The sequence below is a fragment of the Pyxicephalus adspersus genome, chromosome 6 (genome assembly GCF_032062135.1).
Source record: "Pyxicephalus adspersus chromosome 6, UCB_Pads_2.0, whole genome shotgun sequence".
Classification (NCBI taxonomy): Eukaryota; Metazoa; Chordata; class Amphibia; order Anura; family Pyxicephalidae; genus Pyxicephalus; species Pyxicephalus adspersus.
Genome location: NC_092863.1, coordinates 16,038,025 through 16,058,441, shown reverse-complemented (window position 1 = coordinate 16,058,441; position 20,417 = coordinate 16,038,025). Strand labels below are relative to the sequence as shown.

At 39.6% G+C, this 20,417-nt stretch overlaps 3 protein-coding genes across 4 annotated transcripts; 1 reads left to right on the top strand and 2 right to left on the bottom strand.

Moving 5' to 3' along the window:
• Positions 1-768: 768 nt before the first annotated feature.
• Positions 769-9,623, bottom strand: NT5C3B (5'-nucleotidase, cytosolic IIIB). 2 transcript variants are annotated; one of them, XM_072414762.1, is made up of 9 exons: positions 9,333-9,623; positions 7,161-7,259; positions 6,375-6,444; positions 6,245-6,291; positions 5,207-5,292; positions 4,268-4,357; positions 3,947-4,109; positions 2,549-2,749; positions 769-1,287 (listed from the first exon to the last, which is right to left on the bottom strand). In XM_072414762.1, exons 1-9 carry the CDS (start codon positions 9,438-9,440, stop codon positions 1,177-1,179), a joined length of 975 nt encoding a protein of 324 aa, XP_072270863.1. In that variant the 5' UTR covers positions 9,441-9,623; the 3' UTR covers positions 769-1,176. The 2 variants fall into 2 exon arrangements, with proteins under 2 accessions (XP_072270863.1, XP_072270864.1); XM_072414763.1 differs by lacking the exon at positions 9,333-9,623 and adding an exon at positions 7,742-7,946.
• Positions 8,006-9,079, top strand: TMEM81 (transmembrane protein 81). The gene has a single exon (XM_072414764.1). The coding sequence runs from the start codon at positions 8,006-8,008 to the stop codon at positions 8,801-8,803; it is 798 nt and encodes a 265-aa protein (XP_072270865.1). The 3' UTR covers positions 8,804-9,079.
• Positions 9,624-9,851: 228 nt separating the features above from the next.
• Positions 9,852-15,650, bottom strand: LOC140333225 (ankyrin repeat domain-containing protein 60-like). The gene is made up of 4 exons (XM_072414757.1): positions 15,445-15,650; positions 14,533-14,663; positions 13,264-13,429; positions 9,852-12,766 (listed from the first exon to the last, which is right to left on the bottom strand). The coding sequence occupies exons 1-4, from the start codon at positions 15,647-15,649 to the stop codon at positions 12,360-12,362; spliced, it is 909 nt and encodes a 302-aa protein (XP_072270858.1). The 5' UTR covers position 15,650; the 3' UTR covers positions 9,852-12,359.
• Positions 15,651-20,417: the final 4,767 nt, after the last annotated feature.

The window sequence follows — 20,417 nt, the reverse complement described above, 5'->3', positions numbered from 1 at the left end:
GATAAGGATTACAATAGGCATAGAAGAGGATGTACTTGTGTGGAGATGGTGACTTATGCAGTGCAAGGAGAAGTAAGGCTACGTACACACGTGCAATGGTTCTCGTCCGATAATCGGCTCAGGGCTGATTATCGGACGAGAATCTGGCATGTGTACAGCACTCATCGTCCAAACAACTGTCATGGTGGATTCGCGGATGAAGAACGATCTTAATGTAAGTGAAGGAGAGAGCGCAGCGGGTGCCACCTCGTCGTCCTCCATCTCCTCTCTCCATAGAGCAGAATTGTGCTGTATGTACAGCGCTCGTTCATGCGCCGTGCAGTCGTTAGAAAGGATCATGAAAGATCCCTTCCAACGACAATTATTGCACGTGTGTACATAGCCGAACTCCATGTAAGTTACAATTTAATATAGCTTACACAGAGCTGAAGACTCTCCCCACGTAAAAACATCGAGCTAATAACCAAGAATCAATGTCATATGATAGGATGGGGAGTGAGCTGCATGGGTCCTTCTTACCCAACATTTTTCTAGCACTTGGAGAACTAAAGGAGTTCTTTGAGGGTAAGGTAAAGAGGAAAGGTAAGCCAATGCTGCTGGCATGGGCAGCATAATAAAAGAAACCCTGCCTTTTTGGAAAAAAAAAATCAAATTTATTTTAATCAGTATTCATTATAAAAAGCAGACAATTAAAAAGTCTCATGTGTATCATTTCCTCCTTTACAAATGTGTATAACTATGTATATTCAATGATCACAAAGACAATGCTTAAAAAGTATACTGCAATTTATTAAAGTAGACCTGTCTAATATGACATACAATAAAGCCTCTGGCTTCTGTTAGGCCAATAAAAAGGAAATTACAAAGAAATTACTGGAATCATCTTCTTTAACTCAGCTACAATGGGCTTCATAAACTAAAGTTAAAAAAAAAAGTTGCAAACGATTAAAATGATCTTAGCCTATTGCAACCAAGTAAATGTTAACATTCAATATGTTTCAAAGGGTTATTGCAGTATAATCAACTAAAAAAATGATAGATGGGTAGAGGTGCAGGGGAATGTCAGTTTTGAACCAGTATTAGCTGTAGAAGACATCTTCTGTCCTGGTGATGTCTGTCCAGCCTGCACAGGTTGTGGAATACACATGAGGTATGGTTATGGCTGTAGGTAACTGATTAGTTCTTGGCAGTAATGAAATTAAGAATGCCGTTCACCACATCCAGAGTCTCATCTCTGACCAGCACTATGTCATAGGACTGTAGAAATTGATCCATTAGCTCCTCCACCTGCGGAAAAGACATTTAGGTAAATTTAGATCACACCAATAATTGGGCCAACCAATAATTTTATGCTGAGCATACCCTACATGATTTATTTATGTTATTTTAATCAATAATATGAACCTTGCAACAGACTACAAGTGTTTGATGTACCATCCACTGGTGGAGTAACTGGACAGACAAACTATAATTTTTACCATTATATCTAATTCAAATATTGGTGATAGCACAAAAAAAAGTGGTTTTGATACCACGAAGATTGTTAAACAATCAATCAAAGAAAGCTGATGCAATCTTTGAACCACATTCTACCCATATATTGAATCAAAATAAGATGGTAAATTGATTAGTTTTTGATGAAAAAAATCAAACCAATGGCAGGAATGGAAGAATTTAGCCCGATTTTGTTCCACTTGCTTCAAAGAAAAAAGTATTTGGTGCATAGAAGCAAAGCAACAGCTTGTCTGTCATACCAGTCCTCCTTCCTAATTATACCTTTCTTTGACTTTCCGCAGAACCTAGTAGTTTTGGATATAGAGAGTTGTGCTGGGTTCAGACAGATATTTTTACACCTTCTGATTTAATGCTATAGGACTAGTACACAGAGCAGAGCCAGTTTTGAGCTTGACCAATCAAACCAATCAGAGATCCCAAATTGCTATACTACAACCTGAGATGGCTTGTAGAAAAGATAAATGTTATCACACTTTATACAGGGAGGTTGTTCTTAAAGCTCCGGAAGAATCTAAGCCTAGGTAGGTGGCATTGGAGTCATCCTCCTACCATTATTATTAAAAGACGGGCAGCTCCAGGCAGCTATATGCCTAAGTAACCCCTACCAGAGTAACCAGCATGCAGTAAAGCACATTACATATGAGGAGCAAAGCAAAGTACAAATAATGTGCAGAGACCTGAACAATGTGCCTGCTATTTTAAGTAAGAGTCCTCCTTATTTTAGAGTGGGCTTAATGGAGTTCTTTTGCAATCCTAGTTACACCTTTTAGCAGTTTCAACAACCATTGTAAGCTGGCCCATGACATTTCCCAGAAATGTATCAATGTTGAACAAAAAATCTCCCTTCTACACAACATTACAGTTACAATAAAACAATCATCTGTATTAATGGCCGCTCTTATTGTTTCTAAAAGAAAATGACACCAGAAAATGTAGCTTATTGTTTTATATTCTGAAATGTCCTCCTCCTACCCAAAGAATCTTGTCAGCTACAATTGTTTCACTTTCCTGAGACAAAGACTTGTAGCCTCACCTTGTCATTGAGGAAGCCAATCCTAAGGATATTCTCCAAATTAGCGACTCCTTCAGCCATTGTGAGGTCACCCAGCGTATCCCCAAGAAGCAGGATGTTACTGCGGTGGCTGATCTGCTGGAAGTATTGTGTGTCTTTCAGGACGGAATTGTTCTTGTTGTAAGTGTGTATAAGCTTACCCTTAAATCCAGTAAGAACACCCTGGGAAGAAAAATAACACATTACTCTACACATATAGTTCTAGTAATATTTGTACAAAAGTAAACATCTGCAATGTAGCCAGGAACTTGTCACAAGAGAATGCTAATATTTATTCTGTTATAAAACTGCTATTATATGTTATTTAGTCCGACAAATACGTAAAGTCCACCTAAATCTTACCGTGATGGCATGGCAGCAATGCATGCGGTGCTGTATTCAGAGCAGAGTTTCCACAATCATGTACGCTGAGCTTGCACTATAGTGCAGGCTCATAAATGTTTCAGGGAGAGTCTATTACATGGTCACTGCTTGACCAGTTCTACTTTAGGACTGTATACTAAGATTCCCATTAGTCCTACTGCTTCTCTTTATCCTGTATCCTGCTTTGTTCCCCATTGATGACTACAATAGTATTTTTGTTTGGTGGTTACTAGTTGGCAAGATTACCTTTTCCTGCAAACAGTGAAAACCTTAGCATTCCAAATGGTCAACAATTAACATTCCAATGTCTATGTTGGGAAAAATCTAATCTAAAAGGATGGCGGCGGTTCACACGGGTAATAAATTATTAGTTCCAAGGATTGCTGCATGAGCCAAGTGATGTTCCAGTCACTGTATAGAGGAATCTTTTGAGGGCTGTATGGTCACACCTAAGGATTGTGGAAAGCCACACTGGCCACATAGCCTCCTTTAATAACACAGTCAGAGAGCTTGGAATCTATTTCACAAAGACAGCAATACCATCAACAAACCCATTGTCCTTTTCAACTCCTGGCCAGTGTACAACATAACCATATCTCTCTCTAATTTAGGAATCCCCCATCTCTTTCAACATCCCGCCTGATCCCTAAATGATCTACAGGAATGATCTTTCTTGTTACCAAAATGGGGAAAACATATATGGCAGCCTTCTTTTCATACTTCCTTATCCCTTTTCCATAGAAAAGAATACAGTCTGTTCTGCTCATTAATTTTACTGTTGATAGAAAGTATTTCCAAATAATATTTTCCAGTGACAGTTATTGCTCATCTGCATGAGTTTTAACTCAGATATACAGTCCACTGGCCAGGGCAGTACATTGTTGAATTCCATTACAACTACATGGTTGTCCTTGTTACAAATAAAGCCCACTTGGTCCCCTAGGACAATACACAGCATGACAGACACCACCAGTTTTAGTAGGGCTGCCTATTTACCTCATCATTAAAGTCCATGTAGTTGGAGACCACCTTAATATTGGGGTGAAAAACTCCAGCCTGGCGAATGATTTCTTCCAGAACATCTCCAATACCAGCAGAGAAAATGAATAGAGGGATATCACTGTTGTACAGAGCATCAAAAAAATTCTGGAACCCTTCCCTGAAAAAAAAGACAATGCAAATATGATAAGAATATTGAAGGGGAGATAGAGACTCTTTTCAATAGAGTACCAATGGGACATATGTGATACAATTACGCAGCAGCTATCAAAAACTAAAGGAGCAATGCTGAGTTGACCAACATATAGTTAATCTTACCGAAGCCTAGCCTGAGCCTCTTGGACAATCTGAGCTAGCTTTTGCTTCTCGATCCTCTGTTCACAAAGCAGCGTGTGCGCTTTACTCCACCTGACACAGAGATTAGAAGCGGGTCAGAAAACACAAAGCAATACAACACTCTGCAATACAAAGCCTGTCATCAGCAGATTGTGTAGTGAATGCATATGGTTCATATATACAAGTGACTAAAATAATAACAGTGCTGCTTATAGCATAAAGAATCTTCCTTTTATTTTCAGACAAATGATTGTAGGGACTGATTGGTTTGTTGGGGCACCTAATACAAAATCTTACATAAACCATCATATGTATTGCCCAGGAAAAAACAATGATTGTGGAACTCCAGGCAGCAAAAGGATTCTCATATTTATGCCTTTTATCTGTTCATTATCTTACCTTTAGCAAGAAGCTTTTGTGTGCTCAGTTAGAAGGTTTTAAACTTAGAATTTAATAGAGAGTTCACCTTGCTCATGCAACTAGTGTCTTTGTGAAAGTAAGTAGGTAAAAAGTTTAACAGACCCCCTCACAATTGTCTTACCTATGCTTACTACCTGCTTCTTCCTTAGGTAAAGCCGGTGAGAATACCTGGAGCTTCTGCGCATAGGGAGCATGTGACCTGTTTTTTGTGACAACACCTAGCCCTATCACCCAATTACTAGACCTGATAGCATATTCCATGCAAGCGGCAGAGAAGTAGTGAGGGGGCACAGGCAAGGTGATTATAAGAGGGTTGTGGGGTGCCCTTTGCAGAGACACTGCCTCTTTACCCTCTTTACCCTGCGTGGGTAATGCAGCAATGTCTCTAAGTAATATATAAGGACCTAAACACTTTTGAGTATGTTAGTACTTTTCAGATTGTGTTTGGAACTAGCTATTCATTTTAATGGAAACATAAAGGGTCGCTCTGCAGGTCCTCACCATTCCACCATTAGCGGGTACTTCTCCTCAACGGTTCGATGAGGGTCAATTTCAAGGGGATAGTAGATGTTATAAAGGTCCTTTAACTGAAAAAAAGGAAAGAGGACACACGATTATGAAAAAAAATTCATACACATAATTAAGACACACTTTCCATCACTATACCTACCTAGGAATTATAAGGCTGCCATTCCAAGCAGCAGCAGAATGTAAAGAAACAATGGAGGAACCATTGCAGCATTTTCATGGTCACACTATGTGTATACAATCCACTAATGGTGTCAGATTGTAAGCACTGAACACTACTACTAACCATTTAAGATGAAGGAAAGTCTCCATGTTGAACTGGGCTGCACCCCTTGCCATTAAAAATAAATTCCTTAAACAGCAATTGATCACTATTTGTGATTCATTTCAGAGGATTTTATCGCAGGGAATACAACTGAATTACTAAAAATTGTCCAGTAACATAGGCACTACTCCTTCAACTACTGATTCCAAGAGGTGTGAGGGGTGCAACTGTGTATCCCATGGAAGATTATAAGCATTTAGCCACCTACGAACACCAGGAGGAAACAGCTGTCAGGAAACAAAGATGGTGGTTCAAGACGTGCAGCAGAATAGCGGTGAATTAGAAGAGGGCAATACAGGATTCATGGGGTGTTAAGTATGTTTACTTTTGATGAATTAGCAGGAAAGTAATTGGCATAATGTTATTATTTTTTATGTAGGATTGGGTGGGGGGAGTATTTGCGACAAAGGTTAGCAAATATAAATAAACACATATTAAATCCTGTAGATAGACACTTTAACAGAGCTGGGGGGACAGCGGTGGAAGCCAATGTGTGCAGCTGCATCCAAATATGCTGATAGGAAGTGAGAGCAAAATGAGCAGGGAAATCACCATACCATCTTCTGCTGCTTTCACTGTCCAATCAGAACGCTGGATTTGGAAAAAGGACACCACTGTATCCATCATACAGTAATTGTAAGACATTAAGTGGCGTCAGTGGCCTGGATGTGCATTCCATGACTCACCTTCTTCCTGCAATCCTCGCTAATAATCTTGCTGTTGTCAATGATATCTGTGTAGAAAAGATGGGATGAGATGGCCAGCAGCGTTACTACCCAGAATGTTATAGGAGACCAGAAGAGGACGTATACTCACTATAGCAAGTAGGGCACTTTTCTCCATTGTACCTGAACCGGCTGAGAGTCATGTCAAAATCAGAAATAACCTGGGAAGAAGAATACAAACAGAAAGCATAATATATAGGGGAAGACTATACGGACTAAAGTTTCTAAAGAACTGCAAATAATCTTCACTTAGCACTAAGCAATACTGCAAAGATATGATTAAAACTTGATAATTCTCATTCACTACAGCAACAAATTATCTAGAGATTTCCAGTAAACAAATATACACTGTTAATAATTCAATATGGGGGTTAACAATGATAGTATGGGTTCTACTTGTAATTGGAGGGTATCATAGGTGGTTGTGAGGGGGAAGTTTTATTCATTATAGATCGTAAGAGGGAGAAGTATACGTTATAGAGTAAGTAATCATTTTGGGGATTAACCTGCTTGCTATGGGAAGGAAAGTAGTATTAATTACTCATAATATGAGTCAACTTGTCGACGTTGATAGGGGTGGTGGTAGAGGGAAGTTTTATCCATTATGGTGGTTATTTGGGTGGTAAGGGGAAGCGGAATACATTATGGAGGTTAATGTGATTGGTAAAAGGTGGTACTAATCATTTTGGGGATAAACCTGGGTGGTAAAGGGAAGGAAGTAGTACTCCTCATGGTTATTCTGGGAGTTGGTGTGTGTATACAAACTATATATATATATATATATATATATATATATATATATATACATACATACACACACATATACACATACATACATACATACACATACATATATATATATATGACATGAACTCACCTGTAATTTCTTATCACTTCCATTCTGTAATGCCATGATCAGTTCTTGAACCTTCTGTGGGTCCTTCATACGAACAGTGTCTTTATTCAGCTCCGGGATCTGGAAAATGAATAATAGGAAATAGGAATATTAGGAAAGAAAAAGGCAAAAAAAAAACTTATGCAGCATGGCCCTTAAGAATACTGCATTATACTTTTTGAGTAATTTGGTTCATTATGCATTAAACAGGTAGCTCTAACCCAGGCTGTGTGCAATAGTATAGGAAAGCCCTAAATCAAAGCAAAGCCTGGAATAAAGATAATAATATACCATGTAAATCAAGCTATTTTCCAGCACACACCTACCTGCCATGTAAAAACTACTGATGCTTAAAAGGTAATAGAAATACCTGGAAAAGATAAACGGTAGATGTGTATATGTAAAAAACAAGGTTTGGGGTCAATGGTTTTGTCCAAAAGATCTTCCCATAGACCGTAATCTACTCGATGTAATTGTACAAGTATGATCAGTGTGAATGCCACATATTGTGTATGATAAGCCAACCCTATGGTGCCTGATAATATAAAAGAAATAGAAGGGACCTTTGTGTTGGTTTATCTTCTGCTAAGTACAAATCCCCTTTAATCTGCATTCAACAGTTGTTCTTTTGCTGCTGCTGTTACAGGAATTTCCTTATATGGGCATAGTTTCCTTATAAGGAAATACAGTTGCTGCTATGATGTCACATTGTCACATGATGTCAAGCATGATATAAAAGGCAGTTGCTCCCTTGTCCAACTGTCATTTGCTTGACTCACAGCGCAGAGTGAGCATCCCTTGCTTTGAGCTGCTGAAAGCCTTTCAGAATGAGATCCATTCTGGTTTTGTTAGCGATGGTTTTGTCCTTTTCTAGCTCTGTTCTTGCCAACATAGACCTTGGCCCTCTTGAAAAAGCCTTGTTGGAGCTTGCCAAGCATGCCACCAAAAATGAGAAAACCTTGGTGAAATCAACAGAGTGCGATGTGATATGCGGGATAGGCTCCAAAATTGAGACCCGCTGCTTTGTGAAACAGGAAGAAGACGGCCTGGAAACCTTGCACCTATGTGAAGACATCACGGTCAAATGCTATGGAGTCTGGGAGTGTGGAATGAGATCGTACCACCTCAACATTGGCTCAAACGTTGAGCTCGACTGCCAATCGAAAGAGCTGGGAGAACATCAAGAAGAAAGTATGACCTACAGGTGGATATTTGCTCCTGGCATAATCACCAAAGAGGACATCAACTTTGATACGTATATGAGTAAAGGACGTACCCTAAAACTCTTCAACATCCAGGAGAGGGACGCTGGGACATACCAGTGTCAGATGGAGGATTCTACAGAGAAGTTGATAAAGGTCATTCATTTTGCCATTAGGGTCATTGATCCCAAAGTCTTTGACCTGAACATAAACAGAATCCTCACTAAAGAGAAGGAAAAAAAGAAACTGTTCTTAAAAGAAAGACTCCAAGAAAAGTGGGAAACTCTAACGTTTAAAGACCAGCTCATCATAATCCTTGCAATGGGAATCAGTGGCAGTGTGCTCGTCTGTATCATTATAGGTGCTGCCTATTACAGTTGGAAAAGGATGATGGAGAACATTGAAGACATGATAAACGTTTAGCGTCACAAATCTGTGACATTTCATTGACAGGCCTGAATACCTTCCATCTTGCAGGATTGGGGACATGCATAAAGACACTCCTATGAGTTTGCCTGACTCACCAACTTCCCCACCTGCATTAAACAACTTATTTACATGGGCAGCACGGATGGCTTGAGTGGCAAGCACTCTCGCCATTGCGAACTGGATTCTGGCTATAAATTGCTCGGTTCGCATGGAGTTTGCACATTCTCCCCGTGTTCGCGTGGGTTTCCCCCGGGTACTCCGGTTTCCCCCACAACTCCAAAAAAGTGCAGTTAGTCTTCCCTTCCCCCACCCAATAAAAAAAAAATCCCCCCCCCCCCTTTTAAAAAAAAAATCACGTGTGGTCTGATTTTCTTACATTTGCATCTACATGTGTCAAACTTTAACATACACATTCATTTTATATTGCATCAATGTTCGATCAGATTGGTTTACATTGTGCACCCTGGATCGTGTAGCTGGACAGAGGCTAACAATGAACCTGGCATGCACATACAATACTTACAATCATCTTTCTGGGCTTGAGGGGTGATATGATGGTTCTGATGAGCAGATCGGTGCTTCTCTTCCCTTTAAAGGCTGATGTCAGTACAGGTCTTATTGTGAAGCACATGTGATGCCTCTGCAGCACTGCAGATAAACGAGAACCCCCTCTAGCGGCCAAATGGGTTTATAGCAGTACGCCACTAAGCAGAACTTTCACCCTTATTCGCCCACAATTAAAACACACAGCCGTATACGTGTATACAATGGTTATACGGCTGTCAACAACATGAATAGCCGCTTCCGGACTGAAACGTCCACTTCCGGGTCATTCTCTAACAATTCACCCCTGAAGTGTGTGCAGCTCAAACACAACTGTTGACGCTGAGGTTTTGTCACCAGAATGCGGGCCGCCATTTTGTTGGTTGGAAAAACTGTCATTTACTAGTACAGATGTCAGAAAAGTGTAAGTGTATAACTATAATTATTACCATAGGAAGTTAGAATTAAAACAAACACAAATGAGTTTATTTTAGGATTTATTCTGAACCATCAGAGGGAATATACAGGCAGTGTGTGTGGATTATTTGTATGCAATGCACAATGTAACAGAGTTCAGGGGTCAGGTGTAAACAACTTACAATGCTGAGGTGTCACACCCCAAAGGCCTACACACTCACCGTTTTATATTAACTGTCTGACAGCCCTACTCTCAGTGTGGCCTGTGTATTCTTTCCTCTCATGGCCCCTGACACCACAGTAGCAATGTCTTGCTTTCTGGAACAACAAAACCTGCATCCTGTTGCCTGGCAACTACACCTTAGCAGTCTCTGGTCCACAGCTACCCGTAAACAAAGAGACTGTGTGGTTGCTAGGTAACAACTCGAGTCGCGAGACTTGCACTCAAGTCCATCTTAAGTCGCCTAATGAACGACTTGCGACTCGACTTGGGAGTTTTACCCAGCGACTTGCAACTCAACTTGTGACGTGACTTCCGGCTTTCTCTGCTGACAGCTGAAGGGGGCGGGGAGGAAGGCGGTGTACAGAAGCCTCACTGCCTTCCTCCCTGCCCCCTTCAGCGGTCAGAGGAGAAAGCTGTGGACTTAGAAAGTGATCCGGACTTTAAGAACAAGATCAGAGCTCCGTTTCTAAACGGGGATAAATGAAGTGACTTGCCTTGGGATTCACTTGGAAGAATTCTTGGTGACTTGAGACTTGACTTGGGTCTTGGTGTCAATGACTTGGGACTCGACTTGGACTTGAAGGGTGATGATTTAGTTCAACCTCTGGTAACAAGTAAGACTCCTTTCTGGTGTCATGCCTGATACAGCCCATTCATACCTATCCCGGCCATATTTCTCCCAACAATCTCAACATTTCCCAATCTACTTAACATCAAAAAATTGACAATTTTAGCTAAGATAAGAGTGAATGTCCTGGAATGAGGTCCATGGCTTCATTATCAAAGGAAACCTCACAGAGGAGGACAGAAGGATCCACATTTAGATCTAGGCAGGATCACAAAAGAGAAAAATAAATTATTTAAAGGGATGACAAGTATTTTTAGGTACACATTGGGGTCTATTTATAAAATCTGACATTCCTTCAAACATTCCCTGGTGAAGAATAATCAAATACTGACATAGAACTTGGAAGATTCCTACCAGGGAATGTTTGAGGGAATATTAGATCCTCTGTTTTATAAATAGAGCCCACTCAGACCAGCTTGATGCAATAATATTATTATTATTATTTGATATATTAGATATTTGGTATCTTCATCTAACCACTGTAAAGCAGAGATTATTCCTTTCTGGTGACTAACCATAAAATCTGTACATTTAGCACAAGAATAAAAAAATATGGTAATGGGAGGATGTAAAGATTAGCAGCAAATAGTACTTTTAAGGTAAAATTGCTTATTAATGTGATTTCTGAAAATACAATGTACATTGTGACAATCCTAATGGCTATCTATAATATGGTCTGCGTTTTGTATTATCTATCCTCATATTCCATATGGAGTCATCTTGGGCTTCTTGTGGAATCCATGTTTCAGAAATCACACAAAGGTATCCCTATTAATAAAACATTGGGGAAAATGAATGAAACACAAACTGTCTATGACAATATCACAAGTAAGCCTTGTCACTATCTGATACATAACCTACATAACCTGGTTGGGTTGAATGGGAAAGGTGAGGGCACGTAGTTTAGGGATGGCGTGGGCCAGCAATGGGCATAGTGAACAATGGGCATAGTGAATGGGTATACTATGATGGCATTGTGGCCTATGTGTGGTAGCGTATTGAATAATAATAATATGAGTATTGGCTCAGTGCTCAGATCTTATACAATACAAAGTTGGAATTTTTTTTCCATATTGCTGGTGAAAGTGGCTGAGTACCAGAGCCATATATTTGCCCCCAGCCCCACCTACTAGTTGGTGTCATCTGACAACTGGGTGTGATTGTGGCCTGCAAGCTGAACAATCTATAAATCCATATTCAGTGATGTACTAGCATCCAAATGCTTACCAACATCATCTCAAACTTTCCTCTCGATCCTTGCAGCCCACAGGTCCTAGGGTTTCCATTGCATTTAAAGCATTGTCAACAATAGCAATGGATACATTTATGCAGCTTGTACCCCTCCCATTACCCCCACAATGATAATTATATATCTGCTTCTTTTTCACTAATAGGTAGCAAGTTACATATCCAAATGGGGACACAGAAAAACATAAAAATGGAGGTTATAGCTGGCCACAAAGCTTACAATCTACTTTAAAAATACCACCAACTGCTATTGGTATTGGCTTGAATAGAACAGTTATGGATTGCTTGCCATTATATTACATTGTGTAACTCTAATGAAGATTGTAGAGTAAGATTGTAAAATTTATGACCAGCTTGGGCACTTTTCCACAGTATTCAAAAACTTTAAAAAGTTTGACTGGTTAGGCTTTGTGCTCCACTTTCCATAAACCAGATATTCAACTTTGCCTGAGAAAACGCATAGGTTAACCTATTTTTTCATAATCCTGACACTAATCTGTGCTTGCAGCAGTGTGTTTCTTTGGAGCACAAAATCCTGACCCCTGAAACTCTTTATATTGAACAAGATTAGCCATGTAACGCTTAGCATGAGATCCGCTCCTCCAAGTTTTTAGCTTAGAGTCAAACTTTTGATGGGCGAAAAGTTCAGAGGGGTCCAGATAAGGGTTGACAGACACAGTAGCCGCCCTCTCACGCCACTGGAACAAAAAGAGGTGGTGCTCAGCCTTCTTCTGGTGCCATAACCGTGCCAGGCTGAGAGCGGTGTGTCCGTTTTCATTTACGTCTTGTGTTTGTCCTCCATTTGCTAGTAGTTCATCTACACAGTCACATTTGCCCATTGCTGACGCCACATGTAGAGGGCTGTTGCCGAGTTTGGTTTTGGTCAGTACATTGGCTCCTATATTAAACAAAAAAAAAGTAAAAAATTAAAACATATTCATTCCCAGAAAAGAGGAGCATGAGCACAATGATGAGTTTATCTTTGCACAATCCCCTCCAGTAAGAATGTTCTCAGTGTACGACAGTGCAATACACATACATATTTCCCAGTAATTTATCCATATGTAGGTACAGAAAAATCAAATTGATGTACTAGAAGCATAGTGTCTGCCTAACCAAAGCTGGTCTGTGGCTAAATGATGTCCTGGTCAACCCAAGCCCAATACCCAGGACTAGTAGTCATGGGAAGGGGTTGCCAGTAAGTTTTGAATAGGCCTGCCAATGCCACCAATTCCATGCCAATCCATATCTTTGCCAGCATGCTCAGGCTGCTGCCTCCTCTTCTGTTCAATCACAACAACAAAGGTGAGGAAGAGAAGAAACAAGCACACTCCACAGGTAATCCCCACATCATGTAGAACCTCCACCAAATACCAAACTCAATGATGACCTTACCATTCTTTAAAAGGTAACGTATCATAGCCAAATGTCCTCGGTGCGCAGCAATATAAAGGGCCACACCGGCTCTTGCAGCTATCCACTCATTTCTCTGCTTTACACTAAACCTCAGGGAATTCTCTGTATTATAGGAACAGTCTGTAGTGACTCCTAAACATTTCAGCTGCAAATAAAAAGAGAAATAAATAAAATGAGAACACATACACAAGCCTATCATAAAGCATAAGAAGGGATTCTTAATGGTCCTCCCAACATATCTCATCTTCTCTTTTCCCTCTCTATAGGACTGAACAGCAATATCTGTACATCGCTCATTCGTTCTTTTACTGGAAACTATCACAAAAAGTCATTTCCAGCAACAGAAATGTTATGTCTAGGTTGAGGCATGGTATTCATATACAATGAAATTTAAATTGAAAACCCATTTGCAAATGTATGTGTTGGCAGGCAAAGGCTTCGTTTGATTTGCTTTGCCAGTAGTTAAACAGACCTTGGTAGAAGATGTGACATCTAAAAAAAGCAAAGCAGGTCAAGAGAAGTTTCTGATCTGCCATGTGCACTGCTCAAAGCAGGAATTCGATGACCTGTGTTTGTGCTGTGTTCCAAATGCTTGTCAAGCTAAGAAAACCATTGTCCATGGTCACCGTTTACCCTAAATAAGCAAAGTGTGCAATTTGTGGCACTGCATGCTAGGTGAAAATTAACTTACAGTATAGAAAGATTTGAAGTGAGGGAAGGTGATTTGATCTGGCAGACATGGATAAGAAATCAAAGCAGTAAACTCGTTTTAGAGCTACAGCAGATCCAACAAGGGGTTGCCAACCTTTCGGACCTTACGGACCACTAAATCCACGGAATCCGGACCGTAAATGCGTGGGGAGCATCAAAGGGGAAGAAACTTACCCCAGAGTGATGTCATGATGACAGAATCCGTACACTCTCCCATCGCAGGCTTGGATCTGCTTGATAAACATTTTGGGGGGACAGTAGCGCAGGGCTGTGAACACAACAAAAGTTGTCTCCACAGACCTACACTACTGTCCCCCCAGGATGTCCATACGGGGGAAAAGAGCTGCAGACCACCAAAATTTTCTTGCCGATCACCAGTGGTCTGCGGACCACCGGTTAGCGACCGCTGCTCTAGAACTCCTCTATTATATTTTATTATAATAATCCATTTTCATATCAGAGAAGGGGATCAAAAACCCCATGTGACAGCAGACAATGCAGCGACCAGTTAATAATGAATAAAGAATTCTCATGAACCTCTGCTAAGTTTCCTTGTGCCGCTGCTTTTACAAGATCACTCCAGCCGTCCCGTGACCAGATGCTCAGACATACGGTGCCTCCAGGAATGATTCCATTGAATTTAAATGTAGATGAGTCAGGCATGTCTCCTGCAAAATCAGGAACATTTATCAGTTACCAAGAACTATCAGGAATCAATGCGGTACAAAAAATAATCTAAAATGTAATTCTAATAATAATAAGCAACAATGACACCACTAAATATAAAGAAAACTACTACACACCACACCACAAAATATAACAACGCAAGACATGTTTTAGGTGTATTTTGTTTGATTTTCATGTGTAGTAGTCTACTTGTGATATTCAAACAAAATACACTTAAAACATGTCTTTCATTGTTATATTTTAACGCAATGCATTAAAAAGCACATAAAAGTAAATTTTTTAACTCGTTTTAAAGGAGCCCAGGAAATGTTACATTGGGAGGATGTTTATTCTGATCAAAGTGAAAAAGTACAAGGTAATATTCACCTATACCATGGCCATACACCAGCCAACGGCTGCACAACAAGTTTCACAACGTCATAGCCTGGTTATTAATGTATATTGCATGGAGTGATCCCGTCTGCCATGTGGTGTTGGCACCAGGACTATGCCAGCCTCATCAAATGAAGACGGGAACCCCCAGCAACCCTGATGGAGAATGGCTGGCAGAAGCCTGGCACCTCCCCATGCCAATGCAAGTGCCAATAACTTCTGATCCAATTGGCGCAGGTAGGTATTCATAGCAGAACTCTAGGTAGGTCCTTCTTACATGAACCATCAATGACAGTAATAGATCCTGGCCAAGGCTGCAATTCCTTTTCTTGTTCAAAAAAACATGGCATGTTACTAAAACCAGGTAAGTGTCCCCTCCCCATGTGTCACCTTCATCTATATAGGACAACCTCTGGAGATGGATAGGAACCCCAGCCACCAGCTCCAGCTTTTCTTTCAGCTCTGCCATCTTCATATGGTGACTACACCGGGCTACTGAAAACTTCTCCTGGGTCTCCTGTAGTCTCACTTTGATGCTGAAGTGGCTGTCACGTGGGCTGATGGTCCCCGACTTCATTTTCCCACGATGAGCCATAAGGTGCCGATTTGTTTACAGCGAAGAGGAAGTGTTGCTAAGTAACGGCCGGGACGCCATGTGAGGCAGGACTGGTTACTAAGCAACCCCGAGCCCGCCTTCTCCACCCAATCAGAGAGCCCCGTTTCCTGACAGAAGGCGTGGGGTAACAAGCATGCAATGTTATCAGCAGCTCTGGGTTTATTTAGAACTCCTATATATCATTATTGAAGAGCATTTTATTATTTATAAATATGTAATAGTGAGTAGAAAACAATATAAAACAAATGGTATGTATTAAATATAAAGAAGTGCAAGTGGTGTGTTGGTGTTACAGCAGAACTAAAACTGTCCATTTTCCAGACTATTTTCAGCCATCCTGATTGGTATAACTTTATTCATCCCGACACGTGCAAGGAAGCTGGGAATGTCGGGTTTCCTGGCAACCAAAGCTGGTGTTGCGCATGTGTAGCTCAGCTTCTTGCTGCCATGGCGATAAAGACCACTAAATTTACTAGCTCTGGACTGCACATGCGCGGGGAGCTGTGTGTGACTCGAAGGGGAAGAAACTTCCTCCATAGTGACGTCATGATGCCAGAACCTGCCCACTTCCCTGAGCCTGTATGGGAGATGTGGTCCGTGGCCCCAGTTCGGTCCTTCTGACCCTACTGACCGCCTAGAGCCCAAGACCACCAAAATTTTCTCCGGCCAGGTCCACAGACCACCGGTTTAAGTTATCTGTAAGGTGGACATACTTTCCAGTGAATATGCAATTTTTTCTGTTTAATCTATGCATGTGAACTAAATACGTATATGTTAACAATATGCTCCATTTCTGATTCATATAGACAGTAAAGTCTCCATTGTATACCCCTGAGGAAGCCAAACTGGGTGAAACGCGTCGGGAAATTAAAACTTAATTTTAGAAACTTTAGTTGCTTTTCTTTATAGATCTGATACCCCAACCCCATACAATGGGCTTGGGAATGTATATATTGATTGTGGCCTAATGTGTGAACTATTGTATGAATACATAACTATTCTTCCAAAATCAGACTCTGAACCCCGTCTGGTCTTTTGCTCCTCTTCACTTGAAATTATTACAGGGATGCTACTATTTTATCTACCAAAATCAACCAACGGAGAGTAGTTTTATCTATTTGTACCTGACAATCATCTCCAGGCTTCCTCAGGGGTAAAACAGATAAGAAAGGCCCTTTGCCAATCTCTTGCCAATGCTGGAAGACCGAAAGACTTTGGGCACCTTACTTCAATGGCCACACACTTTTAGCAGGCGAGAATAGAGAAGTACTTCTTGCAATTGAAATACTTTGATCCTGTCGGTAGATCAGATGAATGTGCTTCTTATACATGGATCTGGTAAAATCTGGGAATTTCGGACATTTCTGGAAGTCTGCAATTTCCCTCCACATCGCCCTCTTGGGGTTGGGCATATAGAGTGTCTGCAGCAACTTTCATAAGACTCTGCAGCTACGATGGGTGACCTCAGGGATACCTCTATGCCACACTATATCATGACACACATCAAAAGCAAGCCTGGCAGGTGCCATTTTTTCACATAATAATAATGTTTATGTATCAGCCCCTACACTATATTATTATGCAAAAAGTACGGAAATAGAGGAGACGGGATTCAGGGCTGTAGCATTCATATGCAATGAGAATGGAGAGACGCTCCATGTTTTTGTTGTTTAAATGACCACTCATGTATTTATCATTGCATGGGAAATTGTCATCAGTAGTTTAATGTATTTTTTTCAACTAATTTTAACCTTCATTCTAAGTGAAAGTCACAATATGTAATTTTGTTTTTTTTTGTTTTTATGTGTTGCCATTATTTAAGGTAAACAATGTGGATTAAGCAAACAAATGGAAGAAGATGCCATATAAGATGTAATTTCATGATTCTGCTGCAAATACTGTGTATATTCCAGAGCTCCTGTGCATGCAAATCATTTTAAGGTGAGAAGAGATTATTGATTTCTATGTGACTGTCATAATCAGTACATTCCACTAGATGGCACCCTTGTATCAATTCTAAATACTGAGAAGACCTAAAAAGCAGGGGTGGTAAGGTTACAGGGTTTCTTCTAAAAATGCCAGTTGATTGGCTGTGCCTAGCTATAATACATTTGTTCACATTACGTGCAAGCTGTAATTAAAACTGAATAGCTTTATAAGTTCCAGGTCAGTGAGTTAGGAAGTTTTAGCATCTATGCAAAATAGCCACATTTACAAAAAGAGAGGTTAGCAGGGCAGTTTATATTGTTCTCTAATTACAGATTTGTAGTAAAGCATAAATAATTAGACCATAGTAGTGAAGCATGATAACTTTAATTTAAATAAGGATATATAAAAGATACTCATAAGCATTTAAAATTTAAGAAGCACACCGCTTAAAGCCAAATAATTCTGTAGTTTCCCCTTGCTGAGAGGGTTGTGTCCTTTCACCTTTCAGATAATGACTTGTAACAATGATTAACTAAAGCTATTTAATAAAAGAAATACTTTCTAGCCAACAATATACCAAATGTATATGACAATGCAATACTAAAAGGTCAAATGTTAGAAATATAAATATATTCTTTGCTTTATAAATGTTGTCATTAGTAATATTGTCAGCAGCACTTTAAACCGTGATGCACTGTATAGCCTTTAAACCATGGTCAGAAGGGTTTACATAATATTGCTGGGCAATAATTAACTATTATAATTTTTTCTTATAGGCCACACACTCACTATAAAAGATGGACATAGTGTCAGTGTGTTGGAGCAGTGTAGAAAAATCATAGAAAAAGCTAAAAAAAACTGCATAGAAAAGGGAATAGGGTCAGAGAATTATAAATATAAATTAGAGAATTGTACATTAGCTCTGATTGCTGATTTTTGGGTAATGAACCCCTTTACAGTATTTTATTTTAATTAGATTTCTATTTTTTTCCTATATTTTATTTTGTGGTTCATTAGAGATTGGTACCTCCAATGAACCACAAAATAAAAAATAGGAAAAAAATAGAAATCTAATGGATGGTGGATACTTTTAGATGATAGCAAACTTATTTTATTGTTGCAGGGATTCCATAAAAAAAAAAAAAAAAAAGAAGGAAAAAAAGGGGGTTGTGGGGTTCCTGTTGGATTCTAATAAGTTAAATGCAAATAACCACAGTTATTGCACACAATGAAAAAGCACAAAATATTATTACTGACTACCAAAGAAAGAAAGTTTATATATGCCCTAGAATCCCCACAATGTAATTCCATTGTCAATCATGATGACCCAATTTCCAGTGTTGTTTTCATGCAAACTTGTCAGTAAATTAATATATAAGAATATGTTTTTTTTTTTAAGTACTGTGCTTTATCAAAAATCACTGACCTGGGAGGGGGCAGATATCTGGTAACCCCTCAATTAAAGAAAGCTTCCAGAATCTATTACAAGCCCCAACAAACCCTAATGTATCCCAATAATCACAGACCTGGGAGGGGGCAGATATCTGGTAACCCCTCGATTAAAAAGAGCTTCCAGAATCCATTACAACCCCAACAAACCTAATTTCTACATTCAATAGGGGGACAAAATTTTTGGGAAGAGGCTCTTGCTTCCCAATTTTAGGGGACTGGGGTACTTTGCAAGGTAGTGATATGGCCTGCCATTCCCCCCATCCAGCCTTGGAGGATTCCCCTTACTATTGGTAAAAGGCATGATGGTAGTTAGATGTAATTGTTGGAAAATCCAAGTTATTTTTGTATCTAGGGGATGCCTCAATATATCATTCTCCACCAGATATTTTTGATTGGACCGACCCATTATAGTTTGGAGATATGGTTCTGGCTATTATATACTGTACATGTACTAATAATACTGAGCTGGTCATCTCCATTGCGTGCCTTCACATAAATTAGCCCTTATTATTGTGAATGATTCAACAATCTAACTAGGCAATTATTACTCATTAAGTCATAGGGTCACTAAGGCTCATTTAGTTGCGTGAAAACAAGCTCTGACAATATGCTAATGAAAACTCTGAAGTAGGTTGATATTCAGTTACATTATTCAACATGCATTCATGAAACATACCATGACCATATGCATAATTAATGTAATAAGGTGTGAAGGAACAAGAAGAGAATATATTCATGTTAATATTATATTCATGGTGGAGTAATGGTATGAAAGATCTATTTTTCATAGTGTGGGACCTACTGAAGACTACAATATTTCTAATGCAATAATTAAGGGATAACCAAACAGGATTGGATAAATGACCTGCACCTATCCATTAACAATAATAACGCTAACATCATGGTGATGAACCCTATAGCAATCACTTGTCTGATACGGCTTTGGTTCCATATTTACATCTCTGTGTCTAAAGCTTTATTTATTTTAGTGACAATAATGACCAATTATTCAACATTTGGCTTTATCAGAAGAGTTTAAGCACTCTTCAGAGAACCCTTTTAGTAATAGTCTACTTGGTAATCAAAGCAGTGGGCAATGGCACAGTTCTAAGTACCAGGGTGAGTTAAGGTCAGCTAGGAATGTGTATTAAAAAATCTTAATTTTTTTGTCTTTGTTCTACAAGTACTTATGTCAATGGCTTGACTTAGTTCTTTTCCACATATTGTGGAACTGGTAATGTGGGTCAAGGATTGTAGGCCAGAAAAAACACCTTTAGAAATGATTCCACTAATCACTAAACCTATTACGTATTAGAATACTGGTGTGATATGAGAAACAACAGCCACCTTGGCTGATATGAAGGTG

What these genes read in the sequence shown, in the direction of transcription:
- TMEM81 (XM_072414764.1), top strand. Translation starts at nt 8,006, where the DNA reads ATGAGATCCATTCTGGTTTTGTTAGCGATGGTTTTGTCCTTTTCTAGC.
- LOC140333225 (XM_072414757.1), bottom strand. Translation starts at nt 15,649, where the DNA reads ATGGCTCATCGTGGGAAAATGAAGTCGGGGACCATCAGCCCACGTGAC. An exon ending in GTTGTCCTATATAGATGAAG is followed by an intron (nt 14,664 to 15,444) that starts GTGACACATGGG and finishes CTGATTTTGCAG; the next exon opens with GAGACATGCCTGACTCATCT. An exon ending in CACAAGGAAACTTAGCAGAG is followed by an intron (nt 13,430 to 14,532) that starts GTTCATGAGAAT and finishes TTTTATTTGCAG; the next exon opens with CTGAAATGTTTAGGAGTCAC.
- NT5C3B (XM_072414762.1), bottom strand. Translation starts at nt 9,440, where the DNA reads ATGTGCTTCACAATAAGACCTGTACTGACATCAGCCTTTAAAGGGAAG. An exon ending in GAAGTGATAAGAAATTACAG is followed by an intron (nt 6,445 to 7,160) that starts GTGAGTTCATGT and finishes TCTTCTTCCCAG; the next exon opens with GTTATTTCTGATTTTGACAT. An exon ending in GAGGCTCAGGCTAGGCTTCG is followed by an intron (nt 4,110 to 4,267) that starts GTAAGATTAACT and finishes CTTTTTTTTCAG; the next exon opens with GGAAGGGTTCCAGAATTTTT.